Below are 15,879 nucleotides of genomic sequence, written 5' to 3' on the forward strand. Positions count from 1 at the left end.
AAAGACTTAAATGGAAATCCTTGTGAAATACGTGACTGCGGTTGAAAAAAAAGAAGAAATATGTTGAGTTCTTTATCAGTCCTATACGGATACGTTTCTAACTTATACATGATGCTGTCACGGGTTGTGATTCGTCTTATATAATGATAATGTATCGGGATACGATACATAATTATACAGTGTTTTTGTTGTAGGTCCTACCAAAGGTTTTACACGTGTAACAATGAGCTTTCCATGACATCGTGTTTTTAAATTGCGTTGAAGCAGACATGGAAAAAAAAAATAACACCTTCATTTAAATGAAAAGGAGTTTATTCTTACCTGTCAGCAGAATCTTGCTGCTGCCTATCACAAGACTTTTGTTATTTCGTTTTTGAGATCAAAGTTTGGGATATAATTACTTAAGAATATAAAATTATTTAAAAATTTGGGCACACAGTTCGGCTCGAAAAGCAAGAACGACAATGATGCAAATCAACATTTTTATGATGGTTTGAAATCAAGCTGGGTTTTCGGCCTTTTAACTATAGGCCTATGGCTTAAGAATAGCATATACTGGTACAGTAAATATGCGAATATCATGTGTATTGTTTGTCAGAGTGCAATACAGCGTGTACGCAGATTATATAAAAAAAAAATGCATTAACACATCTACAATGACGATGCTGAATGTTAAAAAACAGGAAAAGAAAAACTACGGTAAGCATTGCATGCAACTTTTGAAAGCTGAACACCGAAGTGTACAAATGGGAGAGTTTAAAGATTATATTGACAAAAAGTGCTGGATCATGATATTGTGTGAGAGCGAATTAATACAGATGACTACTCTCATTAACAGCTTTCTGGAGCTGAAGTTTTGAATTCTGATTAGCCAATCATGACTTTGCATGAGACAAATTCAAAGTTCTCAGCTTTTGTGATAGGCTGCTGCAGCTCAAAACCCAATACATTAATTTATCTATCAATGAAAAAAAAAATGAAAAGGTTTCATTCCAAACGTATGTGAAATAACCATGAACGATAGAAGAAGATTGTCCAGTTTCAAAGCAATTTTTTAAAAGTCATGATAGCGTCGTCATTGTAAAACTGCAAGACTCAATATCGGAGAATAAAATCAAAGGAAAGAAAGCATGAGCAATGAATCCATTATGATGTAATGTAACTGATTTGCTTATTGTGTCCTTAAAAAGATATATTTGCGGCTGCACTATATATAGTAAAGATTTACAGTACTATTTCCAGTTGCAATATCGTTTAATATGGCTTCTATTTTCTCTTGCTGATCATGATCTTGTATGGTATCAGCAGACGCCCGGCGGCTGTCTTCGGGATAAGGTTGATAAGACTCTCACTCTCCTTGCCCGGTACTTTGGAGAAGGTGTAGTTCTGGAGGAACCAGGAGAAGATGAGGAAGAGGTCGGCCTTAGCAACCGCCTCTCCGAGACAGCTACGGCGACCCGCTCCGAACGGCATAAAGCTGGGAGGGTGCTGGCGGAATGTGCCGGCCCCGTCTAAGAAGTGCTCTGGTAGGGAGTGGAAGAACATACACGAAGATATGTCATGAGAAAAATATACAATGTAGTATGTTAATGAACTTAAGTTTCAAAATATCGTATCTGATAGTCAGCTTACAGGTTCTCACAAATCCCGAAATTGCCGACACGCTCCTAATAGACCTACCATCGTGTTCCACAGTGCAATAATGAAGCAGGCTCTCTCGACGAGACGTTTAGTTGTATTGGTGGTATTCTACATCTTTTGCCCATCAGTATATAACACATGTTTGCAGCCATGTCGGTAATCATCGACGTCATTCGTTGGCTACATTCGTATGCCATTGTGTGTGATGTACTTCATTGTTGTCGATATTCTGATTTTCGTGTCACATCTCCAGCCATCCCGGCAAATCTCGGCACGTGTCGGTACATGTCGAGACATCTCGTCAAATCTCGGCACGTGTCGGTACATATCGAGACATCGAGGCAAATCCGAGCACATTGAGTCGACACTTTTCTGTGGACACGCCGCGCCGATTGATTATTCCAACTGAAAACACCACATATAGACCATGGTGAGCATTATTTCTGAAAGATTGTTTGTTTGTTATGCGTTTCTCCAAATCACTAAAATCTACACAGAGAATACCGACTACATTTTTGTTTGTGAAATTAAAAAAAAAACAACAACAACTATAGTCCTACACTCTCACACGGTCCTTTCATGCAAGTTCGGAGACGCTACATACATAAATCACAAAGATTGCACTTCTGTTTCTATCTGAATAGGATCGATATTCCCTGAATTTCCATGTGGAAATACAAGACACAGAAATGCCAAGCATATGCTGACGACCAGGTCCTAGGATTGCCTACCTGGCTTGAAGGAGTGTGGGTCATCCCATTCCTGGGGGTCAAAGTGCATTGAGTGAGTGTTCATGATCACAACGGCGTCTTTGGGGATGACGTAATCACCTACATCATAATAAACAAAAATGTGAAAATAACTATTTCCGTGTCTATGAGCGGTGGCTAGATTTTAGTCATCATATTCAATAGAGAAAGAAAAAGTAGTCTCGACGTTTCATGAAAAACCCGACCGGTGTCTATTACATGTATATCACCAGTGACTGTTGTCTGCCAGGGAAAGGCTCTAAGATGCTGTGACTCAGTGGACAAGACCACGGGCCCTCAATTTTGAGGTCATCGATTCGATTCCGCTGAAACCAACCGTACCCCCTTGACAAGGTACTGTACGTTGTCATCGCATTTCCCTAGAGCACTGACAGCCCGTTGCTTGTAAAACACAAGATCCCTTTCTCACTGGGTACGTAAAATCAGGAAACTCGATTCAATATTTTTGGAACACAATATGAAGAATTGTGTTTCATGAACAATATAATATTGATAATATGTCCTCTTATTTCAGATTGTTCTAAATCAAAGGACACGCCCCTCTGTCACACCGGTCATACATCAGTATTGTATTATATGAGACAAACATTTTTTTCTTTCGGTAGATCTGAGAAAAACAAACAAATGGTTGAAAAAAATCATTTCTTATCAGTATATTTACTTTTTTTTTTATTATTTTTATCATTTTTTGGGGGCATGGGAGATAACCAGAGTGCATGGCTCTCTATGCTATGTTAAATAAATATTTCCCCCCAAATATTGTCATGATTATGATTCCTGTATTCTACTAGTGTATTGAAGGTGTCCTGAAATTACAGTGGAATGGAATACACCGCTGGATTACAACTATATTCATTCGTTACTTTACGTCGAAAGTAGCGCATTCGAAATATACATTTCTTCTCAATCTTCCGTGGCAGCATTAAATTCAGTCAGTATCAACGTATATACATCGGAGGGAATGACTCGAACTTAAAGTGCTTATACCTATCGATACTCACGTATCTTGGTATCGCACATGGTTGAATGCGGCAGGGAGGTAGGAACGATCGTGCTGTACCGCATCACCTCATACAAAGTGGCCTCGGTGTACGGCAGTGTCCCACGGTCCTCGATGGTTGGCACACGATCACGGCCGACCACGGAGTCGATCTCCGCTTGGGCTTTCTTCTGAATCCCAGGGTTCTCGGACATCAAGGCGAGTGACCAGTACAACGTCTCTATGGTAGTCTGTGTTCCAGCTGGATGAATTCGTAAAAAAGGAATGACATATAAGAGACCCACTGGTTCTGCAAGTGCTCACCTGAGTATCGGAACTTCACCCTTCCCGCATTCTTGCAGACATAAATTAAGAGGAATATAGAAAACTTTGGAGACTTTGGGGGTCTCCATGGGACATGATGTCCATTATCTTGTATATTCCATCACATTGGCAATGGTGCCTGCCAAGTTTGTGATTAATTTGACCATGCGTTTTCAAAAAGAAGATTGAAATTTGAAAAATTTCCACTAATTTGGTCGAGGCCCGAAAGAGAGATCTGCCACAAACAAACTACAAAGTGTATATTCATTACGTGAGATTATATCACCAGTTTCATAGCCCCGAAATAAAATGTTCTTATTATTCGAAGGCATTTGCGAGCTCAATATAGATAATGTGCAATGGCACTTGCTGGGAGATATCATGTGATGTGCTTTCGACCAACCCCCACCCCGTTTTATGATTCTAAATGTTGTTGCCGTTATATTGCTATAGTGTTCAGGCGCTGCTCATTCAGTTGTGAATGATTATTTACACCTAGGACCCTAAAATTATTAATTTTTTTGAAACTGAGAAAAAAATGCAATGGAAAATGCCTCGCGGTGTCATTTTTACCGCCTGTTTGCAGATACTGAACAGATCGTCATCAGAAATCATTGGCCTTTGATTGTTTAGTTTCTGGGCACTGAATGGTAACCTTAATCCCGGTCGCCTTGTGTCACCAAAACGTAATGATACCGTTGAAGAAATTATTAGAAATACTGCAGTCTTTTGTAAAAGCGAACAAAGTAATGCCGGGATTGAGATGAAAATAAGAATAAAAAGTTAATGTCATTGTCTTTACCGCCAAAGATGTCCAGAAGAGTCTGCAAAATGTGGACATCGGTCAGTTTGTCCACATTCTCTCCAGCTCGCTTTGCATCTTCTTGGGTCTTCAGCAGCATACTGTAGAAGTCGCTGATGTTGTCTTGAAAAAAAGAAGACAACGAAGGAATGAATCTTTCCTTATTCATCATGTCAATAATTTTCAGTGTAAGTTGTTTCGGACGCCATTGCACGCTGCGATCATAACTGATCTTGAGAGTAATTCAATCAATCTTTGATTGAAAACAAAAAGCACAATTTCTGAACTGTCGACAAGTTCCAAGATTGCTTAAATGAAGAGAAGGACTGAATGAGAACATCAATATGCAAACGCTTTCAACTGCGAAGAAATGCTTTGATTGAATAGTGGGTGCACGCTCTAGGGACTCTATTACACCAATTCTGCGAAAACTTCGTTAGTTTTCAGTTGAAAAACGTGCTGTATTAAGATAATTTGACAATATAATGTTTTTAAACTCAGAATAATCTTTCTCCTTCTTACATTACAGAATTTATTCATCACCACATTCCAACACGAACTCTTCGATCATCATCACAACATCTTTTGTCAGTCTATCCTGTAAACACACAAACATGGCAACATCGTTCACATCGTCAGCTACCTACTCTTTGGAATTCATTTCCTCTTTCAATTAGAACCATATCTTCCTTTGATTCTTTCAAGACGGTACTGAAAACTTACCTATTCAAGTATTGATGATTGTATATGTCATGATTGATTGTATATGGTATGTCAAGTGCATAGAGAATTTTGTTAATTATTATGCGCTTTATAAATGTGAATTATCATTATTATCTTATATAGAAGTGTGGTTCTTTATTTGATCGATTATATTGATCCACCCATATAGTGAGTTAAAATCGCAATTTTAGATCCAATCTACTCCACACCTAATGCACATGCAAACTATAATCGTCAAAGAGTTTCAACTGCCCTTAAACCTGATCGCGGCGAGTGCCGGTCGGCCAGAAAGAGCGATCGAAAAAACAGCCGGACGGAGTCGTTCAGCATTTTTTTCCCCCAAGGACTTATGGCTTACGTGTAAAATGTAGTTATCAGGATTCGGAACTTGTGTTGCGCACTACTTGTAATGCACACGAATGTGCAGTATATCTTACCAGGGTCATAGGTTTGCCTTTTGTGTTGCTCAAGTTCGGCTTTGATGATATTTTCGAACTCTTCCGTGAGCTCTTTGATCCTCCGTGGCCCGCTGGTAGGAACGTACTTGGCCCAGGAGAAGAAATCAGCTGCAAGACCGAGACCGAACTCGGCATTGAGCTTGTCGTTTACCTGCATCCATTCCTTTACTTTGGGATCGTGAAGGTCGTAGCTAGATTGACAAAGATCAGCAGGATTCTTTCAAAAGTTCATCGAGATATTAAGGATACAAAGAAATTGTCCCCAAGAAAGGAAACGATGAAAGCTTGTTAGCAAGCAACTAGAGAACTGTTATTGCTGTTATTATCATTACTATTATTGTTGTTACTACTACTACTACTACTCCTATTATTTTTCGGCATTTCAGACATGACATTGTGTACATCGACAAATACAAAACAAATTTGATTCAGCATAACAAAGAATGAGATAAACAATAACGAAGACTGAAAACTTTCATGTCATCTCTGAAGACAAGCCAATGAGGATCGAGTAATAGAGCACCAAACCATGCACCATTCAGCAGTGGTTGTATACAATGTTGCAGTGTTGGCATTGAGCTCGTCCAGTGTCGTCATTTAACTGCATCCATTCCTTGATACTGGGGTCGTTATGCATTAGGAATTATCACTAAACAGTTAAAAACCCATACACATCACGTGTGTATAAGTGCTTATTGTGTATGTTTATACTGAGATCATGATGATTTGTGTAATACCTCTTTCCAAAGCACATCTGTGAGAGGACATTGAACATGATCAGAGTAAGGAGGAGTCGAGGGTCGATCGGCTTCCCGTCATTCTCGGCTAGCTCCTTCTCCACCTTCGGGTACACACTGGAGACCAACTTTTGCAGGGGCTTGCCGGTCGCAAAGTGCCTTGAAAATAGAAGAAAAAATTCACGATATAAGACCATAATTATGATGATTATCATTATCATTACCGTTCTCATATAGCCCATAATACCTTTGGCAAGGTCTCTATGTGCTTTAAAGGAAAAAAAGACAAACAGGAAAAGATAATTACAGAAACAATAAAATGTTGCATAAATCATCTGACAATCATTATGTCACTTTTTGAACAGATAAGTTCTTTAAGGATGTTTTGAACTTATTGATGGAACTTGTATGCTTAATATCACTTGGGATGTGTTCCACAGTTCTGGGACAGCATGCTTGAATGAAACTACGTTTACCATATCAGTTTGTTGAAATGGAGTGTATAACATGTAGATCCTCCCGTGACGATCTAAGAACTCTCCTAGGCCCATATTTTACAAGAAGTTATGAGAGATAAGAAGGAGCAATTTCGTGAAAACATTGATAAACGAGCAATAAGATCTTAAATCCAATACGCGCTCTGACAGGATGCCAATGCAAGGCCCCTCAGACAGGTGATATGGTCTCATATTTCTTGGTCTTTGTCACAAACCTTGCAGCAGCGTTTTGTATGACTTGTAGTTTCTGGAGTTGGTGATGATGATGGTGATGATGAGGAGGACAATAACATTAAAATTCATGATAGTGATAGATAGCAATATAGGGTGTAGACCCTATTGAAAGGTTCTTGAAGCACAATGGTAGAAATAATATGAAAACAAAGACATTGCTATGCTATTAAGGAAAATGATGATGATGACGATGAACAGCATTTATATTGCGCCATTTGTCTGTATAGACATGATAGAGAACATTCAAAGGCGCCCGGCTTCCCAAATATAACACATATTATTCATGAGTTGATAGAAGCTAGCAGCTTGTAGGCATTTTACAGTCATGTTGTTTACACTCTTGTCTTTGTTTTTTTCTGTCCCGACATGTCTGTTTGGAAAGATGACATGCTTTGATTTACTTTATATCTTACTTTTGAAAGTTTGGAAGTCTAAGATTTTGAGTTAATTGTAGGAGATGACTACTAAGCACCGCTTTTTAGTGGAACCCTCATTTTTTTTTTTTCAGATCATAGATGACATTACAAATTTGGTTTGAAGCTATACGCTTTGAATTAATTAGTTACCTCTGATTAGCATCTTACACTGTCAACAAAAATGTTTACTCAAGATCATTTATATTTTTTATGTAATGTTCTGAGAAAAAAAAAGAAAAATGAAACGAAGTGAATTTAATTTAATTGATATAGTGTCAATTGTTATCATCATTATATCTTTGTTGTTCTGAACGTTGTTTTTAACAACTCTATACCCAACCTTTCGATGTATACAAGCCTTTGATGAATCAGCGATAATCAAACAATACCTAACACAAAATAACTTGCTGTGATTCCTTGTAAAATTCAGCAGACACTTTCCCTTGATCGGTTGCATTTCTATGACAATTTTGTTTCATAATCATTATCTTTGTTTTGATGATAAAAATTGGCTCTATTTTTCAAACCTGAAAGAGTTTCCAACACATTTAGCTTTCTCGCCTGGAAATGAGACTACTTTCTGGAATAAATGGTCAATCGTCCTACCACGGAGTTATATAGCTCAATAGGGTTTTATACCTGAGTGCAGTGTGTCCAAGTTTCCGATGAAGCTTCCACGTATCAGAGTAAGTGGTGAAGGCAATGTCCTTAAACCCTTCCGTGAACAGGTCGACTGCGATGAATCATCAAAAAGTGCGAGTAAATAGTTTTATCTAGGGTAAAAGAAATGAACTTTGGCTCTTCTTCGTATGCATTACACTAGAAGGACTACATCACCGCACCTCTACAATCTGGCTCACGTAGCTTATTATTCAAAGCTGCATTTCTACTGCAAAATAGCGTCCATCAAAAATACCACAACAATATAACTGCTACTAATATACTTCTAGTACCCCCCTCTGTGACTTTATAATGAATGGAAACAATTACAATGACTGGAATAACCCACAAAGCAAATATTTTCCCCACTTTCATGTACGTAAAGCCAAAAATATGAAATCCCCACCCCCTAAAAAAAGCAAGTTAAGTAGGGAAATGACGGAATATGTTTGCCAGGCAGAAGAGCTTATTTATCATGATAAAGATTGTTTATTCAAAATACTAGTAGAGGATTTCTCCTCAAAGAGAGAATATTTCTGTCATGGGGGATAAACCTTCCAGCAGTATCATTTCTTCTGACAGAATCTTTTTTAAACACAAGAGAGTGAGTAGTTTACAGCTAAGGAGTGCTTTTCTCGTTTGAGGGTTATACATGTGGATTAGACATTATAGTCCGAGCACCTTAATTACCTATACACGGAGGGGGGGGGGGGGGTGGTCAATGGTCAATGGTGAATTTGTGTTGTCATTTCTTTTCCAATTATACCATTTTGTTTTCCATTATCCAATTTTTAAGACGAAAAATGGGGGGGGGGGGGAGGGGTACATAGCCCCACCTCCCGCGGGTCCAAAGACACTCAACCAACATAATCATCTCCAATATAGTCCTCGATAAAACGGCTACTGTTTCTTACATGTGTGGAAATCAGGACGTCCTGCGAACTCCACACCCTGCTTTATCACAGCCTCCTTTATGATGTCTTTGCGATTTAAGACCACCATCCACCGCTGTCCCATCTTGAGGCCAAAGATGTCACCGTACTTCTTGGCCCATTTACCGAACACTACCTCTGGGCTGTCATTCATATCTTGAATATAACAACGAGAGACGGAGAAACAAATCTGGCACAAGTGCAATTGTTTAACGACGCTCAGCACAACGCTGTTCAGACATGTCAGAGACAATCGATTTTGATCAAGGAAGAGGCCGGAATCAATCAATCAATCAATCAATCAATCAATCAATCAATCAATCAATCAATCAATCAATCAATCAATCAATCAATCAATCAATCACTCACTCACTCACTCAATGAATGAATGAATGAATGAATGAATCAATCAATCAATCAATCTATTAGTTATTCTATCTATCTATCTATCTATCTATCTATCTATCTATCTATCTATCTATCTATCTATCGCGATCTATCTACCAATCTATATTCATCTAACTATTACTGTATGTCGGTCTCTCTGTAGATGTGCATGTGTGTTTGCATTAAGAAACATGATATTGCAGGTTATTATACAGTTGGCACATCAAGAAATACAGCTATGATTTATTCCCTACACGAGACAATAAGCATGCAGAGGGTAGAGAATAGCGGAAACCTGTTACAGGACATCCTATAAAAGAAAGACAAAAATACCGACGGTTTCCTATCAAAAAAAGGGAGAGAGAAAGATTGCAAGAGATAAGGAAGAATAGAAAGAAAAACAAATTAAACATAACCCGAAACGACACACCATTCATTCTATCTAACTCACCATAGATGCTACCCACAATGGGAAGACCCCTTGGTCCGGGAGGGAACTTGCTTGGTCGGCTGACGCTCCATATTGCCATGGAGACCAGAAGGACTCCAAGAGTTGCTGTGATGGTCAAGCCATTGACCTGTCCGAGACTGGACTCCGTTAGGGTTCCTAGGAAGTCGATCATGGTGGTGACTGCAGCTGACGTATTTCACTCTGCTGATCTGTACAGTGTTTAGTGTGTAACATTCTGGCATGAAAGATACCATGAATTATCAACGCATTTAAACAGATCTGTGTACAACGTCTTATATACTCATCAAGATTACACCACATTAAAACATCGAAGAAAGTCTATGACAACGCAATTAAGTGGAACTTAAACTGGACTGAGTGTTCTTAAGCCTTGAATCTTGCAGATAATATAATCCTAAGAGGAGTTTGTCCACGAAGCTCATATGAAATGGGATGAATGTGCAACAAGACAGTGAGAGTATCGAAAACAGGGTAAGTGATAGTGGAAAAACATGCAGTTTTATGTGCAGTAAAAAGGTGACCGTGCATGCAAGGAAAATCCAGGGTTGGGTTCAGAGTAGTTTAGAGAAATCCGGAGCCTACAGGAGGGTGTACCTCTACTATATGCAAGTGGGGCAGGTAAAAAAAAATAAGAAGTTGTGAATTTCTGTAATTCTTAGCAAAAAATTCTCGAAAAAAGTCGATATTGATATGCAAATGAGTGAGTTGATTCCATCACGTCAAACTTTGCCATGTAGTTTGCACACAAAATCCTGAATTTGTTAATCTATTTTTTGTTCAAACGCAATCATGCCCCAATCTCAAATCCTACTATATGTGACTGATCATTATTTGGAAGTATTCAGTCTGGAGGAACATTAAGTTTTATACTTTTACACATTTTGGGGGTCTTTTTTTCGTACATAATCAGTAAAAGATTGTGAGATAATGACATCTTCAGCTCACTAATTTGCATGAATGTTCGAAAACTGTTTTGCAAGAATTAGTATAGCTTCAGAATTTCCTAACTTCATCAATTTTCAACGGATTTTGATTAAATTTTACTACTGCTTTCCAGATAAACTCTTTGATTGGTCCGGATTGCTACGATGCGATATCCGTTGATGTTAAGAAGAACATGATGCAAAATCAAGAGTACGATAAAGGATAATGAACGATGTTAAATTTCCACCTCCATTTCCGGCAGCCTCCAAAGTGCGACATTCCTCGCAAAAACTCTTCCCTATACAGAGGAACTTCGAAAATTGCTGTTGTCAAATCGTGTGATGGCGAGATTACAGGTCGGTATTCATTTGAAGTTAATAGACACTTCATTCAAAGTTAGGAGTAATGCGAGGTGGAAAGTTCTACATTTCCACACTTGCTTCTGAGCGGTCCCATTATATCCATTGGTTGCTGGTGCGCGAATTGTGCTCAGACGGTGAGCTCAACGTGAATACGTTTTAAGCCACATTGATGCTGTAGACCGATGTGGAACACCTCCATCATGAGATTCAAGCACCTTCATGTGAATACACAATATCATGTCTTTTTTTGTGTGTCGTAATGTGAATTCTACACACAAGGCATAGAAAGAGATTAATCATGAATTCAACTCACCAACTGTATCCTGATCAATCACAATAACTCCTCGTTGCTCTCAGAAAAATTTGCTTTTCCTTTTTGTTTCCAAACCTTCTCCGCGTACATGACTGTGAGCGGAGGGGGGGGGGGGGGGGTGCTCTATGCAAATCGCTTCAAGCTATATACTGAACAAAATAAACACTGTTGATGGTAGGAGATAGTTCCAAATAGTTTTGGGGGATGCTGCTGCAGCTATCCTATTGAGGGATACAGTGTTTTCGATCATATAGGCCTACTCATTGTGCCATTACAGAGTATTATTTTTATCAAAATTTCTAGTACTATTTTATAAAAAAAACTATGAATATGGGGGAATATATCAACACGAGAAAGCAAAGTCACGCTTTCTCCAGCGGCAATGTGGAGACAGTGCCATACAGGAGCTATCTGAGAGAGTTTATAGGGTTTTGGTGTTGTTATGCCCCTCGATCTGATCGACCGTAAGAAAATCATTACACATTTCATTACTAGAAAATTGCAGGGCCATGCATAGGCCTACTAGCTAGCTGATGTAATTATGAAAATTAACATGTGAGCATGCATGTACATGTAGCTTTTAATTTAGGGGCATTTGTCATTGAACTTTGGAATGGCTCTGTGATTCCCTAAGGCCACCAAAGGTCCTTGGAAGAGTTCATATGTTGTTTTAGTCTATATTGTGGACCACTGTTACTTTTCACCGTCCCAATAGCGCAACGTACACTTTGGACGAAATCTCGACTCGTTAGGTCAACTCAAACACACGGTTTGGTGTACCGAGTGTACGTTGCGCTTTCACGATGAAATACTGGAAGAAGGTGAGAAAAAAGAAAACACAATCAAAATCTAGACTATAAAGGGAGTCTCTGATATACGGAGTGCAAAGACAGCATTGACAGAATCTGAGAAGCTTTGTGGAGCGCAGAGCAGACTTTGTACCCTTTATAGCCCGTAGGCCCTGTTTGACATTCGAAAGCGTTTAAAGGATCTATGCATTCCAAATTTGTTTACTGTAGTGCTGATTTTTAATATTAAAACCTGATCTCCACGTATGAGTATCCAAATATGAGAATATATTTTACAATATTTTTTGTCTGCGATTTTTCTTCAGATTTGGGACCTACTTGCATCCGCGCCCACAAAACTATTCTAAACAAGATTCTGTCAAAGACGTCGTGTGTCAATCACTACTATCAATTTTTATCATTTTTTTTTTAATATCAAGAGAAGGCATTGGAATGCAAAAATACCTGCTTTAACTTGTTTTACCTGTTGATTAAGTTAAACCTAAATTTGCCTTCTCTTGCTTTGATTTTGCTCCATGAGCATGTATACAGTATTTTTAATTTTGTGCCTTTCGTGTTCTGTGTGGCGTATGCAAATATTGTTCGTTGACATGCAGTCTGCAGCGCGAACTTTTTGATCTGTTGTATGCTAAATTTTGCATATCTTTACAGCGATGTGGCGCAATACCTTTTATCTGTGTGCGCACATATTTGAAGAGCTTCATACATGTAGTACACGTATATCGCAGCACTTTCCCTTTCCATATCATTAGCAAAGAAGACCTGATAACTGAGATTAATTGAAAAAAAAATATTTTGTTCTAATGTTGAGTGACAAACGTATTGATGGGAGAGTCGCGTTTTAAATGCAAGGAAGGCAATGCAATTCAGTGGCAATCGCGATGCTATTTGACCTTGAATTGCATTACGCAACGGACCAATCAAAACATTCGCCTTGAAACAAGCTCACTTTTAAGTAGGTTCCTTCATATTTCTGTAGCATTCATTCACAGATTCCAAACTTCATAGATCGACCACTATATGTCTTATATATTTGTAATATTCTATGTATGTCTGCAGCTGGATATCATGTATTTCATTTAATTTTGTTGTATTTGATGTATTTTTTCATCGAGAAATATGAAAATAAATTGAAATTGAAAAAATTGAAATTGATATTGAAATTGAATACTTTATAGCTGCAATGCCGATTGCAAATAACCAGGAAGGTGCTGCAAAAGGAGACCCCCCTACACACACACACAAACACACACACACACACACACACACACACACACACTTAAATCTCTCCTTTGTACTCATGCTCCTGTCGCGAAGGAGTTATACGCTCTGTCGTGGGTGTAAAATTGCTCTTTATGCAAAGAGAGAACTTCTGTTCAGGTATTTACCTAAATCACAATGAATATATACTGCGAACAGCAGGTCGCTGTCCCTTCAATATATTCGGTAAAAATCATTTCATGTATAAGGAGCAGGGCAAACGAACAAACAATCTTTATAACTGTATAAAAGCGCAGCTGGGAGCATGTAACAACAAAGCCAGTGGAATATAATACTAGCATGCAATTGCCATTCTATAGAACCTCATACGCACAAATTTGCACACACTGCGTCGACTGCGAAGAGATCCCCCTCCTCCTAAAACATTACCCTGCAATGACCATTGGCAAGCTTGAGGTACATGTATAAGGCTGGGGGGGGGGGGGGGGTAATGGCAGCCATCCTCCGGGCTGAAAATACGTTTCCCGCTCAGAGTAAATAATAATAATAATAATAATAATAATAATAATAATAATAATAATAATAATAATAATAATAATAAGAAGAAGAAGAAGAAGAAGAAGAAGAAGAAGAAGAAGAAGAAGAAAAAGATGAATAAGAAGAAAATGAGTCATTAAACTACAACATAGTACATTGCTTTACGAATCGTTGTGTGACAGAATAAGAACATTCTAATGCATTCAAATCCTCACCATATTTCCGAAACAAAGGTAAACTTCGACAAACAAATTCTGCAAGAGGCTTGCCTGGCGACCGATCAGCAACGCGCCATGGAAATGATTTAAAACTTTAGACAATAACATTTTAAGTAAATGTAACTGGTTCGAGAAGAGTTGTTGGTGAGATAATTGCCAGTATGAATAAAGTAAACGTGCATAATTAACGAAACTATACTACACTAATCGGATATCTTATCCAAGCTGTGAACACTCACCCGTCCTTTCCTACGCCCAGCTGAGAAGACTAGTGAGGTTCGATCTGGTTTCAAAGCCGCCCTTTATATGAAAGTATGCTCAGTGCAAGGTTATTTCAACTTTGTATTATTTGTAGCACGCACGGCTGAGTGGAAGTTGACACAAAAGAAGGCAGGAGAATGAAGTGATCAAAGTTCCTGGCAAACTAAACAAGATATCATGAGACACTCGGTGTCTCGTGATTCTTCATCAGTATTTACTTCAATGTGAATTATATATATATATATATATATATATATATATATGTATATATATATATATATATATATATATATATATATATATATATACGATACTTGTAGTCCGCGTGTTGATACCAGTACCGTAGAGAAGATGACGAAGTACGGTGGTAATGCATTTCTGTCCAACAGTGCTATTTATTCAGACCAATTTGGTCTGGATAGATAGCACTGTTGGACTGAAATGCATTACCACCCTACTTCGTCATCTTCTCATATATATATATATATATTAGGGGAGCGAGATGTGATTTTGAGAGGGCTTGATAGTTGAAAACAATGACATGAAAATTAATTGCTTTACAAAACAAGTTTTTTTTTTCTGATATCTTTTATATTAATGTCAATAGAGAAAACGGACGAATATTTGTAACGTGTGTAGGATCATCTCTTTTTCATAACTTGGTAATACTTATATTGTGATAGTTATGATAGATTAGTACAACGTCCATTGGAGAGTGAAACATTAAAATGAAGTTCTGTCGGTAAAATTGTATTACAAATAATTTACTGTATAGTTTGTACAAAATTCAGTCCAGTACTAATTTCATTTTATTTCATTTTATTTCACTTCATTTCTTTTTCCATTTTCAAAAAAAAAAATATGCACACAATCACTAACATAACGTAATTATGTGACCACCAATTTTTTTCTAAAGTATTCATATGGGCTCGTAAATTGTTCAGTGATAAGATAACAAACCTTGAATAAAGTCGCATAAAACTACGAAAATAAATATTGAACAAAGTCGTATAGACTTTAATACCACCATATCCTGTAGTATTTCTGGTTCTCAAAAGTTTTGACTACTCCAACTATTTCATGTTAATCCGTTGAAATAAAACACTTTGTATTTTGACTAGATTCGAAAAGATATTATTCTAGAATAGGGTTATTTTTTGCTTTTGCATAATTTTCATCCGTCTGTTTTAGTATATTTTGCT

General features: G+C 37.9%; 1 protein-coding gene across 1 annotated transcript; it reads right to left on the reverse strand.

Moving 5' to 3' along the window:
• Positions 1-1,207: 1,207 nt before the first annotated feature.
• On the reverse strand, positions 1,208-10,183 carry LOC140226277 (steroid 17-alpha-hydroxylase/17,20 lyase-like). Its single transcript, XM_072306775.1, has 9 exons — positions 10,012-10,183; positions 9,156-9,329; positions 8,221-8,314; positions 6,435-6,593; positions 5,677-5,888; positions 4,517-4,639; positions 3,413-3,652; positions 2,373-2,471; positions 1,208-1,523 (listed from the first exon to the last, which is right to left on the reverse strand). Exons 1-9 carry the CDS (start codon positions 10,181-10,183, stop codon positions 1,267-1,269), a joined length of 1,530 nt encoding a protein of 509 aa, XP_072162876.1. The 3' UTR covers positions 1,208-1,266.
• Positions 10,184-15,879: the final 5,696 nt, after the last annotated feature.

The sequence above is a fragment of the Diadema setosum genome, chromosome 3, assembly GCF_964275005.1.
Source record: "Diadema setosum chromosome 3, eeDiaSeto1, whole genome shotgun sequence".
Lineage (NCBI taxonomy): Eukaryota > Metazoa > Echinodermata > Echinoidea > Diadematoida > Diadematidae > Diadema > Diadema setosum.